Source organism: Pteronotus mesoamericanus, unplaced genomic scaffold (genome assembly GCF_021234165.1).
Source record: "Pteronotus mesoamericanus isolate MK-2021 breed Mesoamerican mustached bat unplaced genomic scaffold, CSHL_Meso_final contig_221, whole genome shotgun sequence".
Taxonomy (NCBI): Eukaryota; Metazoa; Chordata; class Mammalia; order Chiroptera; family Mormoopidae; genus Pteronotus; species Pteronotus mesoamericanus.
The window spans coordinates 14,870,478-14,887,766 of NW_026555092.1; the positions used below are offsets into that span (position 1 = coordinate 14,870,478).

General features: G+C 47.6%; 1 protein-coding gene and 1 non-coding gene across 7 annotated transcripts; both read right to left on the reverse strand.

Moving 5' to 3' along the window:
• Positions 1-408: 408 nt before the first annotated feature.
• On the reverse strand, positions 409-16,613 carry PABPC4 (poly(A) binding protein cytoplasmic 4). Of its 6 annotated transcripts, none has more exons than XM_054572022.1 (16): positions 15,399-16,613; positions 11,556-11,749; positions 10,694-10,809; positions 9,331-9,470; positions 8,876-8,970; positions 8,060-8,197; positions 7,373-7,468; positions 5,041-5,313; positions 4,645-4,717; positions 4,380-4,499; positions 3,800-3,886; positions 3,578-3,705; positions 2,317-2,410; positions 2,094-2,224; positions 1,794-1,896; positions 409-722 (listed from the first exon to the last, which is right to left on the reverse strand). In XM_054572022.1, exons 1-15 carry the CDS (start codon positions 15,589-15,591, stop codon positions 1,807-1,809), a joined length of 1,968 nt encoding a protein of 655 aa, XP_054427997.1. In that variant the 5' UTR covers positions 15,592-16,613; the 3' UTR covers positions 409-722; positions 1,794-1,806. The 6 variants fall into 6 exon arrangements, with proteins under 6 accessions (XP_054427997.1, XP_054427996.1, XP_054427999.1 ...); XM_054572021.1 differs by having other exon boundaries at positions 4,630-4,717; XM_054572024.1 differs by having other exon boundaries at positions 4,428-4,499; positions 15,399-16,612.
• On the reverse strand, positions 6,965-7,099 carry LOC129069494 (small nucleolar RNA SNORA55). Its single transcript, XR_008528999.1, has one exon. It is a non-coding gene; the product is annotated as a small nucleolar RNA SNORA55 (small nucleolar RNA).
• Positions 16,614-17,289: the final 676 nt, after the last annotated feature.

Sequence of the window (17,289 nt, forward strand, 5' to 3'; positions counted from 1 at the left end):
AGGGAAGACCCCAGCTGCAGAATCTGGGCAACTGGACCTGCTGAGCTGCATGTATAACTGTCCTAGGAGACAGAAGGGACTGACGACCCACAACCAGCACGTCCCGGAGGGAGGGGCCAGATCTACAGATCTCATCATATGGCCTCCAGAAATGCGCCAACCCTGTATCAGATCCAAGGCCCGCTCTGATCAGACTCCTATCCCCTTAAGTAAATGGGAGTCAATACAAAGTCCTCCCACAACAGAATGCAATGGGACAGTTCTGCACACCCAGGTAATCCAGCCAGGAAGGGATCAAGTATACAGAACTTCATTTGACCCTATTTAACATCCTAAAATTACTTCCAGTGAAAGAGATTTATAGAATAAATAAAACTGTGGTCAGAGTAACATGTAAGACAGAGTCAGTTTTATGGAGATTTTTTCCTTTATTGAGAAACTTAAGACTTGGATACATCAAATAAAACCAATTTCTGGGGGGGAAAAAAAAATCAAAACCCACAATAGAAAAAAAAAAGTCAACACTGTCTGGGCCATAGCAGAACCCAGAGAATATATTCTTTTAATTGAAAAATTCTAGGTGCTTCATAATTGACCTTTTGATACAAAATGACCTATTAAATTTGCAATTTGTGGTTCTTGATGTTGAGGTCCATAGGACAAGCTAGGAAGTCTTCAAACCTTGAGCTGAATTTCATGAGGGGTTATTTGGCTTTTGAATCCTGAAAAGAAAAGCACCGACATAAATAATCAAAAGAACCTGAGATTCACTGAAATCTCAGCCTCAGTGCTGACATTTTGGCCTGGATAAAATTCTGTGAGGGCTGTCCTGCGCAGTGTAGAATGTTTAGAAGCATCCCTGGCCTCTACCCACTAGATGCCAGTGACACATTCCCAGTTGTGAGGACCAAAAATGTCTCCTGGCATTGGCAAATGTCCTCTGAAGGGGTACACCTAGTTGAGAACCACTGACTTTGAGGGTAGCTACTGTCTATAACGACTCACCCCTACCCTTCCAGGTCACCCTGTAGTCTAAAGTTTCTACAGTTTTATGATCCTCTTGCTTAAATTCCAAATGACAAGCCAAGGGGCTATCCGTGGCTATATCAAACCAACCCTAACCTCCACACCAGCTCTAGCCCTTACCACCTGGACTTCTCCCTTGACTGTGCCTCTGCTCATTTGGTCCTCTCCTCTCATCATCAGTCCCTGTCAGGGGTCAGGGTTAAGCTGCAAATCCCCTGAAGACAGAGGCCATGGCCCCCCAAGTCCAGAAGTCAACTGCAACACACACTGTAACTGTAGTTAGGTGCGTGGCTGTCTCTCCCACTTTGACACCAACGCCTGTGTCTACCATGTTCCCTGAGTTAAACAATGGCGATTCTCACAGCTGACCTCACCAAACTCAAATCAGACCAGGGAGATGTTCATAGAAATGAGGCTGTGGAATCTGATTACGACACACCTGTATGTTCATTATTCCAGACCAACTGTGGGATACTTGGGAAAGTCTGGTTATAACCATCAGTAAATAAGCTATATAGAACTGCTAACCAGGTGCTCTTTATTGAGAAAACTGTTGTTTGCGCCTTACACTTTACAACCTGTACTCTTCATATTAATGTCCAGATGACACGCACAAAGTAAAAAACCAAAAACACCCCAGAAGATAGCATGCCCAAGGTATCAGGTTAGATGGCAAAAACATGGCTCTATATGTTGTCCCTAAACTTTTAGGAATGTATTATTCATGAGTCAAAACCATTGCAGAAAACAAAAATAGCCAAACGTACAGTATTTCCTTGTCTAAGAGGTAGCAGCAGCAACAGCGCCCACCTTCTGGGCAGCTTCTTTCTTGGCATGATGAGCCTGCAGTACCGCCACAGCTTCATCCACCTGTGAGAAATCTCTAGGTTGTCAGTGACATGGAAGGAGAGCACCCTGCACTCTTCCCTGATGCCCAGGCCCAGTGATGGCTTCTCCTGGTGATGACTGCTTTCTTAAACACCCACACCACAGCAGCTCCTTCTCTGTGCCACGCCTGGGGGTCCAAGACCAGCCATCCTCCTCGCCAGCTGAGCCCACCCACTTACCTTGGAGCGGAGAGACTCGGGGGATTCCAGCATGTGCAGCAGCTCGGAGTTGTCGATCTCCAGCAGCATTCCTGTGATCTTGCCAGCCAGGTTCGAATGCATGGTTTGGATGAGCGGGAACAAACGTTCTCCTGAAGAAGACACTCAAGTAAAAACCAGGCAAGAATGGACACTGGCATCCAGGTCCGTCTCCCTCTCGCCTGCAGCCACATGAGTCACTCACCCAGCATCTGCTTCTGTTCCTGGGGAGGTGCTGCGGCCAGCATGGAGGCAGTCAGGGGCTCCTGCCCCTGCACGTGGACTGCAGGCTGGGATGCCTGGGAACCAGGAGAGGCAGCTGATTAGCACCAAGGAAAGGACTCTTGACGGTGATCAAAAGCCTGACCGTTCAACATCTGAAAGTCTACTGTGTGAAAGAGGAGGTGGAGTGGTTGCCCCTGCTGTCAAGGAACTAACTGCAGCCTTGAGGGACGGAGAGAGCAAGGTGAGGAACAGTGGTGTGGGCACAGATACACAGCCAGCTAAAATTAGAAGGAAAGGGAAGTAAGAAAACAAACCTGCAATGCTTGGCACATCTATGCAATTACTGTAATTTATTCAAGGTTAAATTACCCAAAGTTACCCAAGAATCTGAAATCTTGTTAATAAATAAGGTACAATGAACATCTGTATATATAGCCTTTTCCCCAAAATTCCAGATTTCCTTTAGGGTGAATTCCTAGGAGAAACTGGGTCCAAGGGTATGAATATCAAACCATTTATAATTACATCCCATATTACCTTTACTGTACCAAGTTTTTACCATATCAAATGCTTGAGGACTGTCAACATGCAAAGTTAGTGCCTGTCACAGCCTAAAAGTAGGGCCTTGAAGGCAAAAAATATTTCACATAGCATCAAGTTCCGGGAAATATTCAACTTAGGGAGCACCAAGCAGAGGACACAGCTCATGGATCACAAAGCTGAGTGTGGCTCCTTCAAGTGCTACTGAGTTTTTCAACAAATAGTTGCCATCGTGGCTTACCTGGGGGGGCACAGTTCTGGAAACAGCAAGTTCCAGATCAGAAAATCTAGGATCTGGGCCCAACTGCCCACTCCAACTTTCCTGTGACATGAAGTTCTCTCTTGCCTTAAAGCACTGATTATCGTGCAGAGCAGCTAAGGATTGACTAGGCCAGGGAAGGCAAAAAAGAAATGCAAGCTCAAAGATCTGAATGAGCACATACATTACTACACTGCATAAAGGAGAGCAGGAATCACCAGCTGTCTCCTCTGGAGCACCTGAGTGAACTGTTATCAGGAAGAACCCTTTTAGGCCCCTTCTCCCTCACTAGAGAGCCCTTCTAGGGCGGTGTCACCACACAAGACACAACATCCTGACACAGAGCAGGCATTTGACACCTGCTGAAGGAATCCAAGCAAGGCATCTTTGAAATCACATGGAAATGGGGGAAATGCTTTTAGCGTCATTTGGTGGCTCTCACCTGCAGAGGCGGTATGGCAGGATGAGGGCTGCGGACACTGGAGGCGTACTTGTAAGGTGCAACAGCCCGCGGAGCAGCAGCAGCCACAGCAGCACGGGGTGCTAAGTTCTGCACAGCTGTGGGAACACCTTAGGAAAAGGACAAGTAAAATTAAAGCCCATCAGTCTGGGCAAAGACCCGTCAAATCCCAGCTTTCCCCATTCTGTGTGCATCCAATACCACCTCCAGACTGGCAGCTGTCAGTCAGCCCTTGCTGGGCGGCACCAGCCCCACCAAAGTCCATAGCCAAGCGGTCCGGGCACTCAGACCCTACAACAGACCAGCAAACGCACATCAGTGTTGGCAGATGTCCAACTGGCCACGCCCCGTGGAAGAAGAAATTCCAAAGCATGTTCACACAACACATCACACATGGGGCCTCTATTGCTACTCTCAAGAACAGCCAACAGATAACATACAACTCTTTCCACCTCTCAGAATACAGGACATATTCTGTAAAAAAAAAGTTTCCTTAACTGTCCCGACTCCACCCAAAAGAATGGGCTGCCTCTAGTCATTCAGCTAACAAACTTGTACAGTTATCCTTTTTCACAAGTCACCAATGAGCAAAGACTCTTTTTAAAAGTAACCAACACTCCTAAAACAAATTGTCTCTCTGCCCCTTATACCTACCTAAGCACACAGCTAAGATTATAGAACCAGAACTTGAAGATGAGGCAACAAACTGACCAACCCTGGGCAGCGCCTAGTCATCCTGACTCCCTCCTCCCCAGGCCACTCTTCTCAAGGCCAGTTTGCTCACCGACTCTCTGAGCAGTAGTAGGGAGGCCACGAGAGGCCGGAGCATTACCAGTTGGAGCCAGATGGCGAAGAGTTGGACGAGGCCCAGCCTGGCGTATAGCACTTGGCATTCCCTGGAAGCCTGGCGAAAAGACAAAAATTGCACATCATAGATGAATGATGTGGACCAAAACTTAGGATGCACCTCACACAGGGCAGGCAGGAGAGGCAGGGAGACCACAGGGATCAAATCCCTGTTCCCCACCACCTACCTTGAGGTCTCCCACCTTGCTGCCAGCGTGGATTAGGTCTCATCTGGGCTAACTGGTTAGGTGTGTAATAAGGAGGTCTTCCCTGAGCCTGTAAGAAAGAGCACCCAAGCCCTTTTATTTTAAGGACCCAAGTCCACACTGGAGAAATACTTCATCTCACTACTAGGCCTTGGCTAATTCAGGCAGGGGCTCTCTCTACTCAAAAGACTGGCATAAGGATGGTCAGTTAATGGGCATTCTTTTACTCTACCCCTGCCACTCTATGTATGCCCATGGATAAGTCCCTTCTCATTTTATTTGAGGGATCCTTACCCTTACATTCTAAACTTTTCCCGGCCCCCCTTTCCCAACTACTACAGGAGCCACTATTAGTGGACAGGCTACACAGCCATGAACATACAGCAGACCCACCTGTGGAACTGCTGGCACAAAGTAGCCACCAGCTGCAGGCTGGAACTGATTTAGGATGGCATTGGCAGGGAGTGCTCTCATTCCAGCCACCCGCTGCATATACTGGTTGGTCAGGTGAGCCTTTCGCTCTTCCTTCCTTTGGGCCAGCGCGACATACAGTGGCTTGGAGCCCACGATGCGTCCGTTCATCTCAGTGACAGCTTTGGTTGCCTCTTCAGGAGATGAGAAGCAGACAAAGCCAAACCCTTTGCTTCTCCCATCCTCCAGCATTACCTACAACAGGAAACCGGCTTAAGAAAAAGGCGTTCTATGTTCTGACAGCTATTACCAGCCAGAAAACCTGGGTTCTGCTGAAAGAGTCACCATGTCTAGGAGAGGGGTTCTCTGCCCTGTCCCCCCGGGATGTATCCCAGACTAACTGAGTCACAAATTCTAAGGGCAGGACCTAGACATTTTCTTTCTTAAATTCTAAAGTTCCCAAACACTATGATATGGCTAATGGTTAAATTAGGAACCAAAAGATGTTCCCTGACACCCAGCAGCATGGTTTCCTCTGGGTACCCACACAAGAGATCTGGACAGCAGTGTCAAGCAATTTAATTGTAGAATTTATCTGCACAAGACTATGGTGAACAAAACCTTAATAAGCTCTTAGCACAGTTCGGATATGCTTTTTAAATACCACATGTGAGAAAGAGTTAAAACCAATGACTCCCACCATTAATTCAAAGAGAGTAACAGCAGAAAAACGACCAGCTGGGGGATGGCTGGATTTTACTCCCAGCTCTGCAATTTCTAAGCTGTACAACATTAACAAAGCACTTAATTGCCCTCTCTGAGCCTTAATGTCCATGAGGAAAATAGCTAGAAAACTACAAGTCTACTGGTTTAGGCAGTCTTTTCTACAATTAGTCATTCACAAATGGCTCTTTCCTCACCTGAAACTGTTACTTATTACTTTCCCTGGCCTCTGTCTTCAGAAGCACTGATAATACGACAATGTGCTTGGCACTGTTTTGTGTCTTAGCTCACTGCCTGGAGAGACTCCTGAAGTGGAGGATGTGGCAGTAAAGGTATGTAGCAACCCAACAACTCCCTACCAATGAGGTGGGCCAATAAGGTAAGAACAAGACACACCTTGATGATGAAAATGATGCCTATGTGGAAGGATTGAGCAAAAAAGGAAAAAGGACTCATGGATATGGACAACAATGTGGTGATTGCCGGGGGAAGGAGGTATGAGGGGACTAAATGGTAATGGAAAAAAAAATACAATAAATTAAAATTTTAAATAATGATACCTAGGAAATTTCAAGATGTGGTCTTTTGTGCTCTTCTTGCAAATGCCAACTGCACTACTGTGCAGATAAGCAAGGAGACTTGCACTCCTTGCACTAGTGGGGGCCAGTGTAGGAAGAGGGAAGGGCAAGGGACTGGAGCAACCCCACAGGTTGGCCTCTGGTCAACAGCTGCTGTAATGACGACAATACTCCCAACTTATGGGTAACTTAAGTTAAGGGACAGGGCAGGGTCACCGGGAGTCTTTACTGGCCCAGTTGGCCTCCTTTCTCATCACCTAAAGGACGCTGTGACATCTGCTGCACTTCTGCTAAGCAGGGCTAGAGTCTGCAATAGGCTATGACCCAAAACTTTCAGATCCTGTCACAACCCCCACATGCCAAGGACACACAGCACACTATCCTCGTGTAGCCAGCATCCTCTTGCTCAAGGACTCAAATTCCTTGACTTAAAAATGGGGTTCGCACTCACTCTTCTAACTCAGTTGATCTATCAAAGAAAATCAAGCAAATGACGCATATGGCAAAACATGGAAAAACAAACTTCCCATTCTTCTTTCCTCCTTTAGGACCAGGATGGAAGTTCCCATGCCAGTTCTAAAGTCCTCAAAATACCTTCGTTTAGGGAGTGTGGCAGAGTTGTAGAGACAGGCCCCAAGACAAATGGAAAACAACCCGTCTGGATTTCCTCTGCTCTTACTGTGGCACCATCTGTCCCCACACCAGCACGAAGCAGCAAAGAATGGGAAAGATTCAGGTGCTCTGGGGGGTTGGCAGTGAGGGACGGGGTCCAATTTATCTCCACACCACAGGCCTTAGGAGACAGAGCAGTGAAAACCTAATGAATTGTCATTCTCCAGAGCATACACTCAGACAGTTAATTGAATGCCAGGAGGAATTTGCAAGATTAATGTGGTAGATATCATGAGAAATGAACACAATTTAGATACTATTCCGTCAGTGAAACAAGTGCCAATAGCCCGCTAAAAGGTCACACCTTCTGCTTTCAATCCCAGAATCTCAGTATAAATTACCTTGGCACTGGTGATAGATCCGAAAGGAGAAAACTCTTTCCTTAACTTCTCATCATCAATGGTGTCATCCAGGTTCTTAATGTAGAGATTCACCCCCTAGAGCAGAAGGATCACTGTTAATTGTTCTTTTATACCCTATATATTCCTTAGGACAGTGGTTCTCAAAGTGTGGGCCCCAGAGAGCAGCATTAGCATCTTTGGGTACTTGTTTGAAATGCAATTTCTCAGGCCAGAATCCAAGAACCAGAAACTCTAGGGCCCAGCAATCCGTGTTTGAACAAGCCCTGCATGGGACTCTGTCGCACCTCCAACTTCATAAACTACTGCCCGAAGACCCTGACGGGAGCATCAGTGCAGTCACATGCTACTCCCCTCTCCCTTCCCAGCTGTCTGGCTCCCCACTCGCCGGCCCCTCCCCCTGCAGGGCTCTTCCTGTCACCACTCCAGACAAATGGACATCATTGAGGTAAAAGGAATCCATGTGACTGAAAATGGACTGAGGCTTCTGGAACAACCTGTAAATGAATAAATTAATCTCTCTGGTCCCTGGTAAGCATATCCTTTTAAACCTGGTGATGGCGAACGGCCCCAAGTCCCCAACGAGAAAGCCTGCTAAACATCTGGGTGCTGTGCCAACACATCATAGTAAATTCCCGGTTGGTAGGCTGTGCCAAGACCACCTCTCACCTGATAGCGACTAATTCTCTCTTGTTTCAGCTGTTCAAATTTCCGTTTTAACTCAGCCTGCCGTTCCACTTTCTTCTGTGCACGGCCTACAAAAATGACTTTCCCACTGATTTCTTTTCCATTCATCTCTTCCACGGCCTAAAGAAGAAATAAATATGCATCTTTAAAACAAAATGCAGAGGCAGGAGCCTTGCTCCAGGGGTCTCTAAATCTCACCAAATATTCTGAGAAAGAAATCTTCCCTCTAGGGCTAAAAACTAACTTCACTCTGTCTCTGACATCAGCTAAGCAAATCCAAACTTCCTTGTCAATGAAATGGGGCCAATATTTAGATGAACTATTGATCTAGATAACATAGGAAAAAAATACTACAGTTGTATAAATATAAGCATAGTAGACATGAGCCTGCATTGATCTAGCTGTCACTAGACTTCTCAGGTTCTTTGGCGAGTATTAAGTGATATTTTCAAGGGCCTAGCACAAGGCGCCGCCCACAAGTAGCTGTTGTCTTGTCATCTAATCAACAACCCTCTGGCCCTTAGTTCCCTTACCTATGAATGGGAACAAACGCCTGTCCTATTTTCAACCTACAAGACTGAACAGCTAAGGTGAGAGGTTTGTGCCACATGCTTTAAAAACAGTTAATTGATACATTAACACATAAAACCCCGTAAGACGGCAATTCCAGAGTACAATAACTATGCATCACTACTAGACACTCAGGTAATTACAGCTCCATTCTCTGTTAGCAAGGCCCTGCCCGCACTCTGGGGTCACTTCCTACAAAAATTTTCCCAGCCCACGTGGTACTCTCACCTTATTGGCATCTTCGTGTTTTTCGTAACTCACAAAGCCAAAGCCTTTGGATTTCCCACTGGGATCTCTCATCACCTTGACACTTAGGGTCTTACCTATTACCAAAGGACAGAACTATTAGTAACACCATCTCTACCACAGCTCAAGGAGAGAGGCTTCTCTAGGAGCCCACGTGAAGCAACCTCCTGAAGAACCCAGATGGACTGTTAAGAGAGAGGCACCATGCCTGGCCTTCCAATCCTGCCCAGGCTGCCCAGATGGCCTTGGAGCTTGGATGAGGCAGGGTAAAGCCAAGAGCCAAGGCCTGGAGTCTACTCTTATCTATCCTATGACCTTTGTCATGCAAGGTATTTTACCTCTGGGTCTAGGTGCCCTCTTCTCTTAAATACAAACAGAGGAATTCCAGGTCTGGTGGACTGTGAAAGAGTACACGTGCGACAAAGGACCCAACTTACCAAACTGGCTGAACAGCTCTTTCAGGCTCTCATCATCCATCTCTTCCCCAAAGTTTTTGATATACACATTGGTGAACTCCTTGGCTTTGGCTCCAAGCTCGGCTTCTCGCTCTTTTCGAGACTTGAATCTACCCACAAACCTAAGAAGAAATCATGAAAACCAGTGATCACCCTTAGGAACAAAACATGATTTCCAGGGGCTCAAAGGACTGCAGGTTAAAGGCTGACAGGAGAGGTTAAAATACAAGTCCCAATCCCACCACCAAGAGAGCAAGCTCAGACGCCCAACTCCCCACAGAAAAGAGAAAGAGAAGCAGGACTGTCCTGCAGGGACCAGCCCCAGGGCTCCTGGCTCAGACCAGGCTACTCCTACCACATCACACTGCCTTCGTGAAGAAACCTGATGACCATGTTTTTTAAACGTTCATTTCTGTGCATCTATGTAAATGCATAGAAAAGGTCTGGAAGGATACAAACCAAACTGTTAACAGTGGTTAATCTGAGGAGTGAAATTACTGGAGTGAACTACCTTTAACTGTTCACTTTATTCACACTTCAGTGCTGTTTACACTTAATAGGGATGTATCCATACATTGAATATCTTTAGATTTCTTTCTAGTGATACCTTTGGGAGACTTGACAACTGGGCACATACACATTATTAATGCAAGCCATCTCCTGATCTGTTCAACAACACACAAAGGACAGAAATGATTTTGCTTGTAACAGCCAGGACTCAGCCCCTTCTCCTCTCCCTGTGTGGCTCAGCTACGATCCCCATCTCTCCATTGTGCGATAACCACTGCAAAGCAACAAGGTCTATTGTGAACAGTGTCTTCTGAAATGGGAGGAGATTTTTCACTGTAACCAAATTAAGTATTACTGTGGAGCCAGCCTTGTGTTAGAAGGCCAAGAAGCCTTAAGTTAGGTAAGTGGAGGTCTGGGGACAATTTGGCATCAACCCCTAGTGATCCCATGGGCAGACCAAGGTCATGTGGCTCATATACAGCTCCTGGTCAGTTCAGGGCCCTCTCCACTCTGCTGCTGGCCAAGACCCCTGCTCAGAGTGGCTTAGAGCCATCCTCCAGCCAGCCCCAGTTGCCGATGTTCACAAAACCCACAGCTGTATGTTTTTAAGGGAGAGGCGGCAGGCAGGCCATGGCTTGGGCAGGAAGCCCACCTTGGCGAGTCAAAAGGGCTGCCATGGCTCGGCAGGGAGACTCACCAGCCCTGGAGTGGAGAGGTAGGAGCAGGCCACACTTGGGCCGTGAGAACCAGTAGCCGCCTTGTGTGTGCCAGTTAATACCGAGGTGGGGCCAGGCTGGCTCATGCGATGGCTGTTGCTCCGGACTGGGACACTCACACTTTGCGGTCATTGAGGAGCATGCCGTTCATCTTCTCGATGGCCTTGTCTGCCGCCTCTTGGGTCTCGAAGTGAACAAAGGCATAACCCTTAGAGCCGTTCTCATCACACACCACCTGTCAAAGACAAGGCAGGCCACTTTAGCGCCACTGGTCAGCACCAGGGATTCAAGAACCACATGGTCTCTTACTCGGGGCCTCCTGTGTCTGAGGCCTCTACCCAATCCATGGTCAAACAGCAGGGACTACGGCAGGTAAGTTTTCCTAACACTCAGTGCAGCACCAGGCACCCATTTACAAATGGTAGCCACCATTAGGCTGCTTCTATTCCAAATGTTTTCTTCATTAAAAACTCTGAGAAATACGGGTGTAAAACCACAGTGCTAGAGAAAGACAAACCATTTTTTAAGCTCGCAACAGAATTTCAGTCTAGTGTGGTGGCAGCCATGTAAACCACCACCCCACAGGTTGTATACAATTCTCCACATAAACAGGTGCACAGAAAAGGAAGAGGGGGAATTTATGCTTCTAAAATGGCTATATACAGCCTCCTGGAAACCACAGGCACTGCTCTGGGTCCCCGCCCCCCAAAAGAAACCTTTTCATGCTTTCCAAAGTTAGAAGATAGGAAGGATATTTCCCACAGAGGGAAGAACAAACAAAGACACAAAAGCACCTGCTAGTTATGCTAGGTTATGGTATGAGATTATCTCCAGGGACTTATTAGGCTTAAGAGCCACTTCCAGAATTCTGAAAATTACTGTACCCTGTCAACTCAATTCCAAGGCAGTTTCCCGTTTAGTATTTATTTTGTTTTCAAGATGTGGTAATTATTCTGCTAAAATCATTTAAACAATGTTTACCTTGCAGGAGAGAATGTTTCCAAAAGCAGAAAAAGTATCATAAAGTGCCTTGTTATCTATAGATTTGTCCAGGTTCTTGATGAAGACGTTTCCCACACCAGATTTCCTCAAAGAGGGATCCCTCTGAGACCACATGATGCGGATTGGTTTCCCCTTAATCACATCAAAGTTCATGGTATCCAAGGCCCGCTCAGCTGCAAGAGAAACACATTTCAGTCAGGGATATAAAACACCTGCCCTGACTGGTGTGGCTCAGTGGACTGAGTGCTGGCCTATAAACCAAAAAGGTCGCTGGTTCGATCCCCGGTGAGGGCACATGCCTGCATTGCAGGCCAGGTCCCCGCTTGGGGGCGTGTGAGAGGCAACTGACAAATGTTTCTTTCCCTCTTTTCTCCCTCCCTTCTCCTCTCTCTAAAAGAAAATAAAATCTTTTTAAAAAAAGGATACAAAATATCTCACATAGGTGACTGCCACCATCCTAGGAATCACTCTGATAAAAAGCAACTCTTAAAATTAAAGGGCATCAGACTCCTCTACCCTGCATTGCTACTGAGAGCAGAAAAAGTTCTATCCAATTAATCTACTTCATAGATGAAGCCTCAACCCCTCTGGGTCTGTATCCTTGTTGGGTAAAGGGATTAGGCAAGATCATCTAAATGGACTTATGGCACCAGGATCAAATGATAATATGGTGGTAGGGTGTATGTTCCAAGACCCCCAGTGACTGCCTGAAACTGCAGATTGTACCAACCTTACATATGCTGTTTATTCCTAAACATACCTATAATAAAATTTAATGTATAAATTAGGCACAGTAAGAGATTAACAGTAATAAAATGGAACAATTATCACAAGGTACTACAATAAAAGTTTTAAGAATGTGGTCTGTCTGAAAAGTGTACTGTGCCGTATTCAACTTTTCACTTAAAGGAAATACTTCCAGGTTCTCTTCCGCATACCTGAATTGCCCGCATCTCTGCTTGTGCTTTGGGGCCACTATTAAGTAAAATAAGGAGTTAAACACAAGCCTTGAGATAGCACAGTTGATCTGATAACTGCGACGCCTAATAAATGACTTGACTGACTGGCGGGCAGTCTATAGAGCATGAATATGCTGGAGAAAGGATGACTCGTCCCAGGCAGGATGGTGGGAGATTTCATCATGCTAACCAGAATGGCAGGCAATATAAAATGTATAAATTGTTTATTTCTGGAATTTTCTATTTATTTTTTGGGCCATGGCTGACCATAGGTTAACTAAAACCACAGAAAGAAAAGCAGCAAATAAAGTGGGACTTCTGTATCTCCTATTTGACTAAGCTTTTAAAATCATTTATATAAGAAACTGCAGCCCTATCACCCACCATAACACAGCTGGGGCAGGTGACATTATCCATTTTATAAAAGGAACAAACTTATGTTCAGAGTAGCTAAGCTTAAGAAACTGATACCATTTAACCACTGTGCTATCTACCTGAAATTAATACAGAATAGCCCTAAATTTAAAAAAAAAAAAAAAAAAAAAAAACAAACTAATACCAGATTTTCTGGCTCTTTTTCAATAAGGTATCACATCAAAGTTATCAACTAGCTGTTATTTAGTCTACATGACAACTATGAGGCAAATGACAAAACAAAACCGTGAGCAAATGGTTGGGATTGCAAATGTGCTATCCCTGAATTCAGCCCAGTTTCTTACGTTTTCTGAGAGCAGAAACTGAATCAGACAAAAATCCTCAATCATCAAAATGATAAATACTAATGGTCACACATGGAAATGCTGTTTTATGAGACAAGAAGGATAAAACCGCTACACCTTTCTGCCTAAGTAGACAATGCAGGCAGGCCCTGCACCTGATGGTCTCCAGGCCTTCCTATGCCTTGTTGTCCAACCGAGTTCTCCCAACCAAATCCCTGTATGCACCATTAGACCATTTAAAGGACCAGAAGCTAAAACATATCACCACCTGTAGTCAGGAGCAATTCTCTTCAGTGGTAGTAACAAAGACCCATAGCTGGTTGGCCACGTATCCTGACTTATGCAATGATATATCACCCACAATGTCCTCCATGAAGGGATGGGAGGTGGGGGCGGGGTTTCCTGCCTTCAGGCACCACCCCACTTAAAAAGGAGACGAAATTCCCTTACTACCCCTCTGCAAGCTTAGCTGCCCAGCCAGCCAAGGGAGTATCTATCTCCAACCATCTTTCCCACCTTCCTCAGTGGGCCGCTCGGTGAGGAGAGGTTGTCAGGAAACGGGAGACAGGGCAGATCTATGTCAGGAAAATCCAGGCACCAAAGGGTTTGCTTGTGGGTCACCAACTGAGATTGAAAGCCTGGGACCCCAACCTGGGTTTCATCAATTAGCAGCAAAGGAACCCATTTCAACACAGCTCCTCTTCTATTTCCAGACAGCGCTGCAGAAGGCAAGTCAGCTTAGTCTGACAAATCGGGCTGCACTTATTTATAGCAGGGAGAGGTCCTGCAGAGGTATGTGTTGGCAGACACACTGACCAATGGTTTCTGCTACTATCTCTAAGTGACAGGACTTTTGTGCAGAAGAGTCAAGAAGGCAGGCAACAGCCAATATACCCACTATTCCCACCTAAAAAGGTCACACTCAGCAACCTTCTTTGTGCCTTTGGCCAAACCCAAGTCAGTGCAGAGTACAATGAACTGATGGGTGTAGCGCCTTGTGTATGTATCTCAGTAAATCCAATTCTATGGTCTCAGCTGCATCCTGAGCAAGTGACATTCCCTGGGCTTCACGGACAGAGAATAAAGTGGAGACAAAAATAGGGACTTGGCGATCCTTTGCCACAGAATGGCTTGTTTCTCCCAGTAATGATCTCTACAGTTGTTCCTTTTTAATCTGGAGTCACGTGCAGCTCCTGATTAGGTTTCCTCTGGCCTGGCTCCTGCCACCACGCCTGCAGCACACGCTCCACTCCAAGGCTCCAAGCTAGGGCCCAACGTGGGCTCACCAAGCACTGCGCTGGCAGTCCCAGCTCAGGTTCCCACCTTCTGCAGTCACTTTTGCTTCGCAGGAGTCCTACTTTCTTCAGGTAGGATGTAGTAAAAGGGTTCTGACAAGCGTAAAGCACTGTTCACAGGTGAGACAATAATCCCCACCAGCCCCGCGGAGTCGGCGCTTCCCCAGAGTACCTTGAGACCCACTCTCCACACACAGCCCACGGCTTCTTCCAGGGCGAAGAACTCCTTCACCCCAGTGGCAAACACCCCAGCCAGGGGGCTGGCCTGGCACACTTGGTGCTAACGCAAGTGCCTGCTCAAATTTAATGCACAGATTCATTCCCCTGCTTCCTACCTGCCCTGAAAGACCCTTATCAGCATAAAATCAGACAGATGCCTAGGCCAGGGTAAAGGTAGGGGAAGGGATGCCAGCTTGGCAATCTAAAATTTTTGCAGGAATTGTGTTTCAGTCGTCCTTTCTGGCAGGCCTGTGGGAGACACCAGCCAGTGCCCACTCACCAGCAAGGGTCTCTTTAACAGACCAGCCCCACGGCAGCAGGACCACACACACCACAGAATGACCGTGACTTCCCTCGGAAACCGCTGTTTTAGCGTCTGGGTTCCAACCGCACTGCCACCACCGATTAGCCCAAGGTCACCCAGTTAGCAAGTGGTGGAAACAAGACTTGAAACTCTGGTCATCTGATGCCAGGATCCCATGTTCCCAGCCCCTGCATCCTGTTCCCCCGCTACGGTTTCTGTGGCAACGTGCTGTCGTGATGCCCCCTCCATGTGGGTAGGGACCTGCCCGATGGATGGCTCCTAGGGCCCCCTGGGATACCGAGAATTCGTGGACAGCTTCTACTCACCGTCAGCCGGCTGCTGGAAGTTGACGTAGGCATAACCCAGGGAGCGGCGGGTGATCATATCGCGGCAGACCCGGATGGACAGTACAGGCCCCGCAGGACTGAACTTTTCATAGAGCATGGCCTCGGTGACGTCCGAGTGCAGGTCACCCACGTACAGGGAGGCCATGGGGTAGCTGCTGGCGGCAGCGTTCATCTCCCCAGCCCCCACCACCCCAAGCCCCGCCAGGAGGACTTCTTAGAGGGACCACACAGGACAAAAAGGGGCTCTCCTCTCAGCCCGGGCCGCGGCGCGGCTCACAGGTGGCAGAGTGAGGCTGAGGAGCTGGAGCAGGCTCAGAAACAGGAGGGGACCGAGCAGTTCGGGGGCGGCTCGCTGGAGACTGCAAGACCGCAGACAAAAGGCTCTCAAAAACAATATGGCCCTCCCTGGGAGTTTGTAATTTTCAGCTGTTCTGGTCTGAAGCTCCAAATTTCAAAAACAAATTTATTAAAATGGGGATTTCCCTCCAAATTATAAAAATCCTTGAAGAGGCAACCAAACGGTGCCCACGCGGCCTCCGGGACACGCGTTTCTCTATAAATATAGGCCCCGGGCTCCTGGCGGTTTAAGATTACAGCAGCCAGGGAAGAGGGATACAAAATATCTGTCTGTGCCGGCGCGGCGAGCCCCGGGGACCGAGCGCGCAGCCGCCTCCACGCCGGGCCGCGAAGGGCAGCACGGACACGTGGTGCGCGGGGAGGTTGGCGCGCGGGGGGCGGGGGCGCGGGGCTGCCACGCGGCGCGGACGGAGGGCAGGAGCGGAGGCGCGTGGACGCGGGCAGCTCACCACCAGACTGACAGACAGGGACCGACAGACGACCAGGTGTGGGGTGGCGGCGGCAGCGGCGGCAGCGGGCGCGGGCAGGCCGGAAGCGTGCAAAAGTGACTTCCCCGCGGTTTCTCCGAGGAGGATTCGCCTTTTCTTTCTCTCTTTCTTTTTCTTTTTTTTCAGATTTTAAAGCGTTTTCGGGTTTGTTTTTTTTTTATCTTTTTCTCTTTTTTTCTTCAGGCTGCTGGGCCCAAAAGCAGCAGAAGCTGCGGCGACCCGGGGCGGAGAGAGGCGGCTGGAGGAGCCACCGCTCCATTTATACCCGCCCCGGGCGCTGCTGGTCGAAGGGCGCCTCGCGACCTGGGCGCAGTCTTGCCCGCCCACTCGGCCCGGGGGCCCGAGGCGGGGCGGCCACGCGAGAGCGACCTGGCGCGGCCGAGCGGTGCCCACAGCGACCCCTGGTGCACGGAGGACCGCTCCCGCGGCCGACCTCCCCGCGATGGAGGGGGCTGCTGTGCAGACTGAAGAGCTTCTGGCCACGCCAATGCTCTTGCAAACAGCTCGCCTCCCAGGAATAAAACGCGTAGATAATTTAACACATGCATAATGTTTACAAACAACATATTGCTTAATTGTAAAAAAAAGATGACATAAAATAAATTATAATGATATAATAGGTGTTGCAATATGTAAATGTGTGGGCCCAAATACAGAAGAAAACATTCTGAAGTTTTCAGAATACTGGGATCTCGCATAGAATGATCGGGCATGGACAGCTACAACTGCAGTAGTGTCTATGGGTGATGGGATTTTCCAGAAAAATGAACAAATTTTGGTAAAGTTTTGTAAGACAAAATACAATCACCCCCCTATTTACATGGTAGTGGTATTTCTGGAAATTTAGAGTCCAGGGGAGAAAGAAACTTTATTTCAGCTGGTCTTATAATTAAATTGACATGAGACAGATTAACAAGAGTAAATAATAAATGTAATGAAATATTATGTATAGAAACTCCACATACATGAAAGGTTCAGGGACAGAAAGTAAAAATGAGGTATATATGGCATTCTGAGCTAAGGAT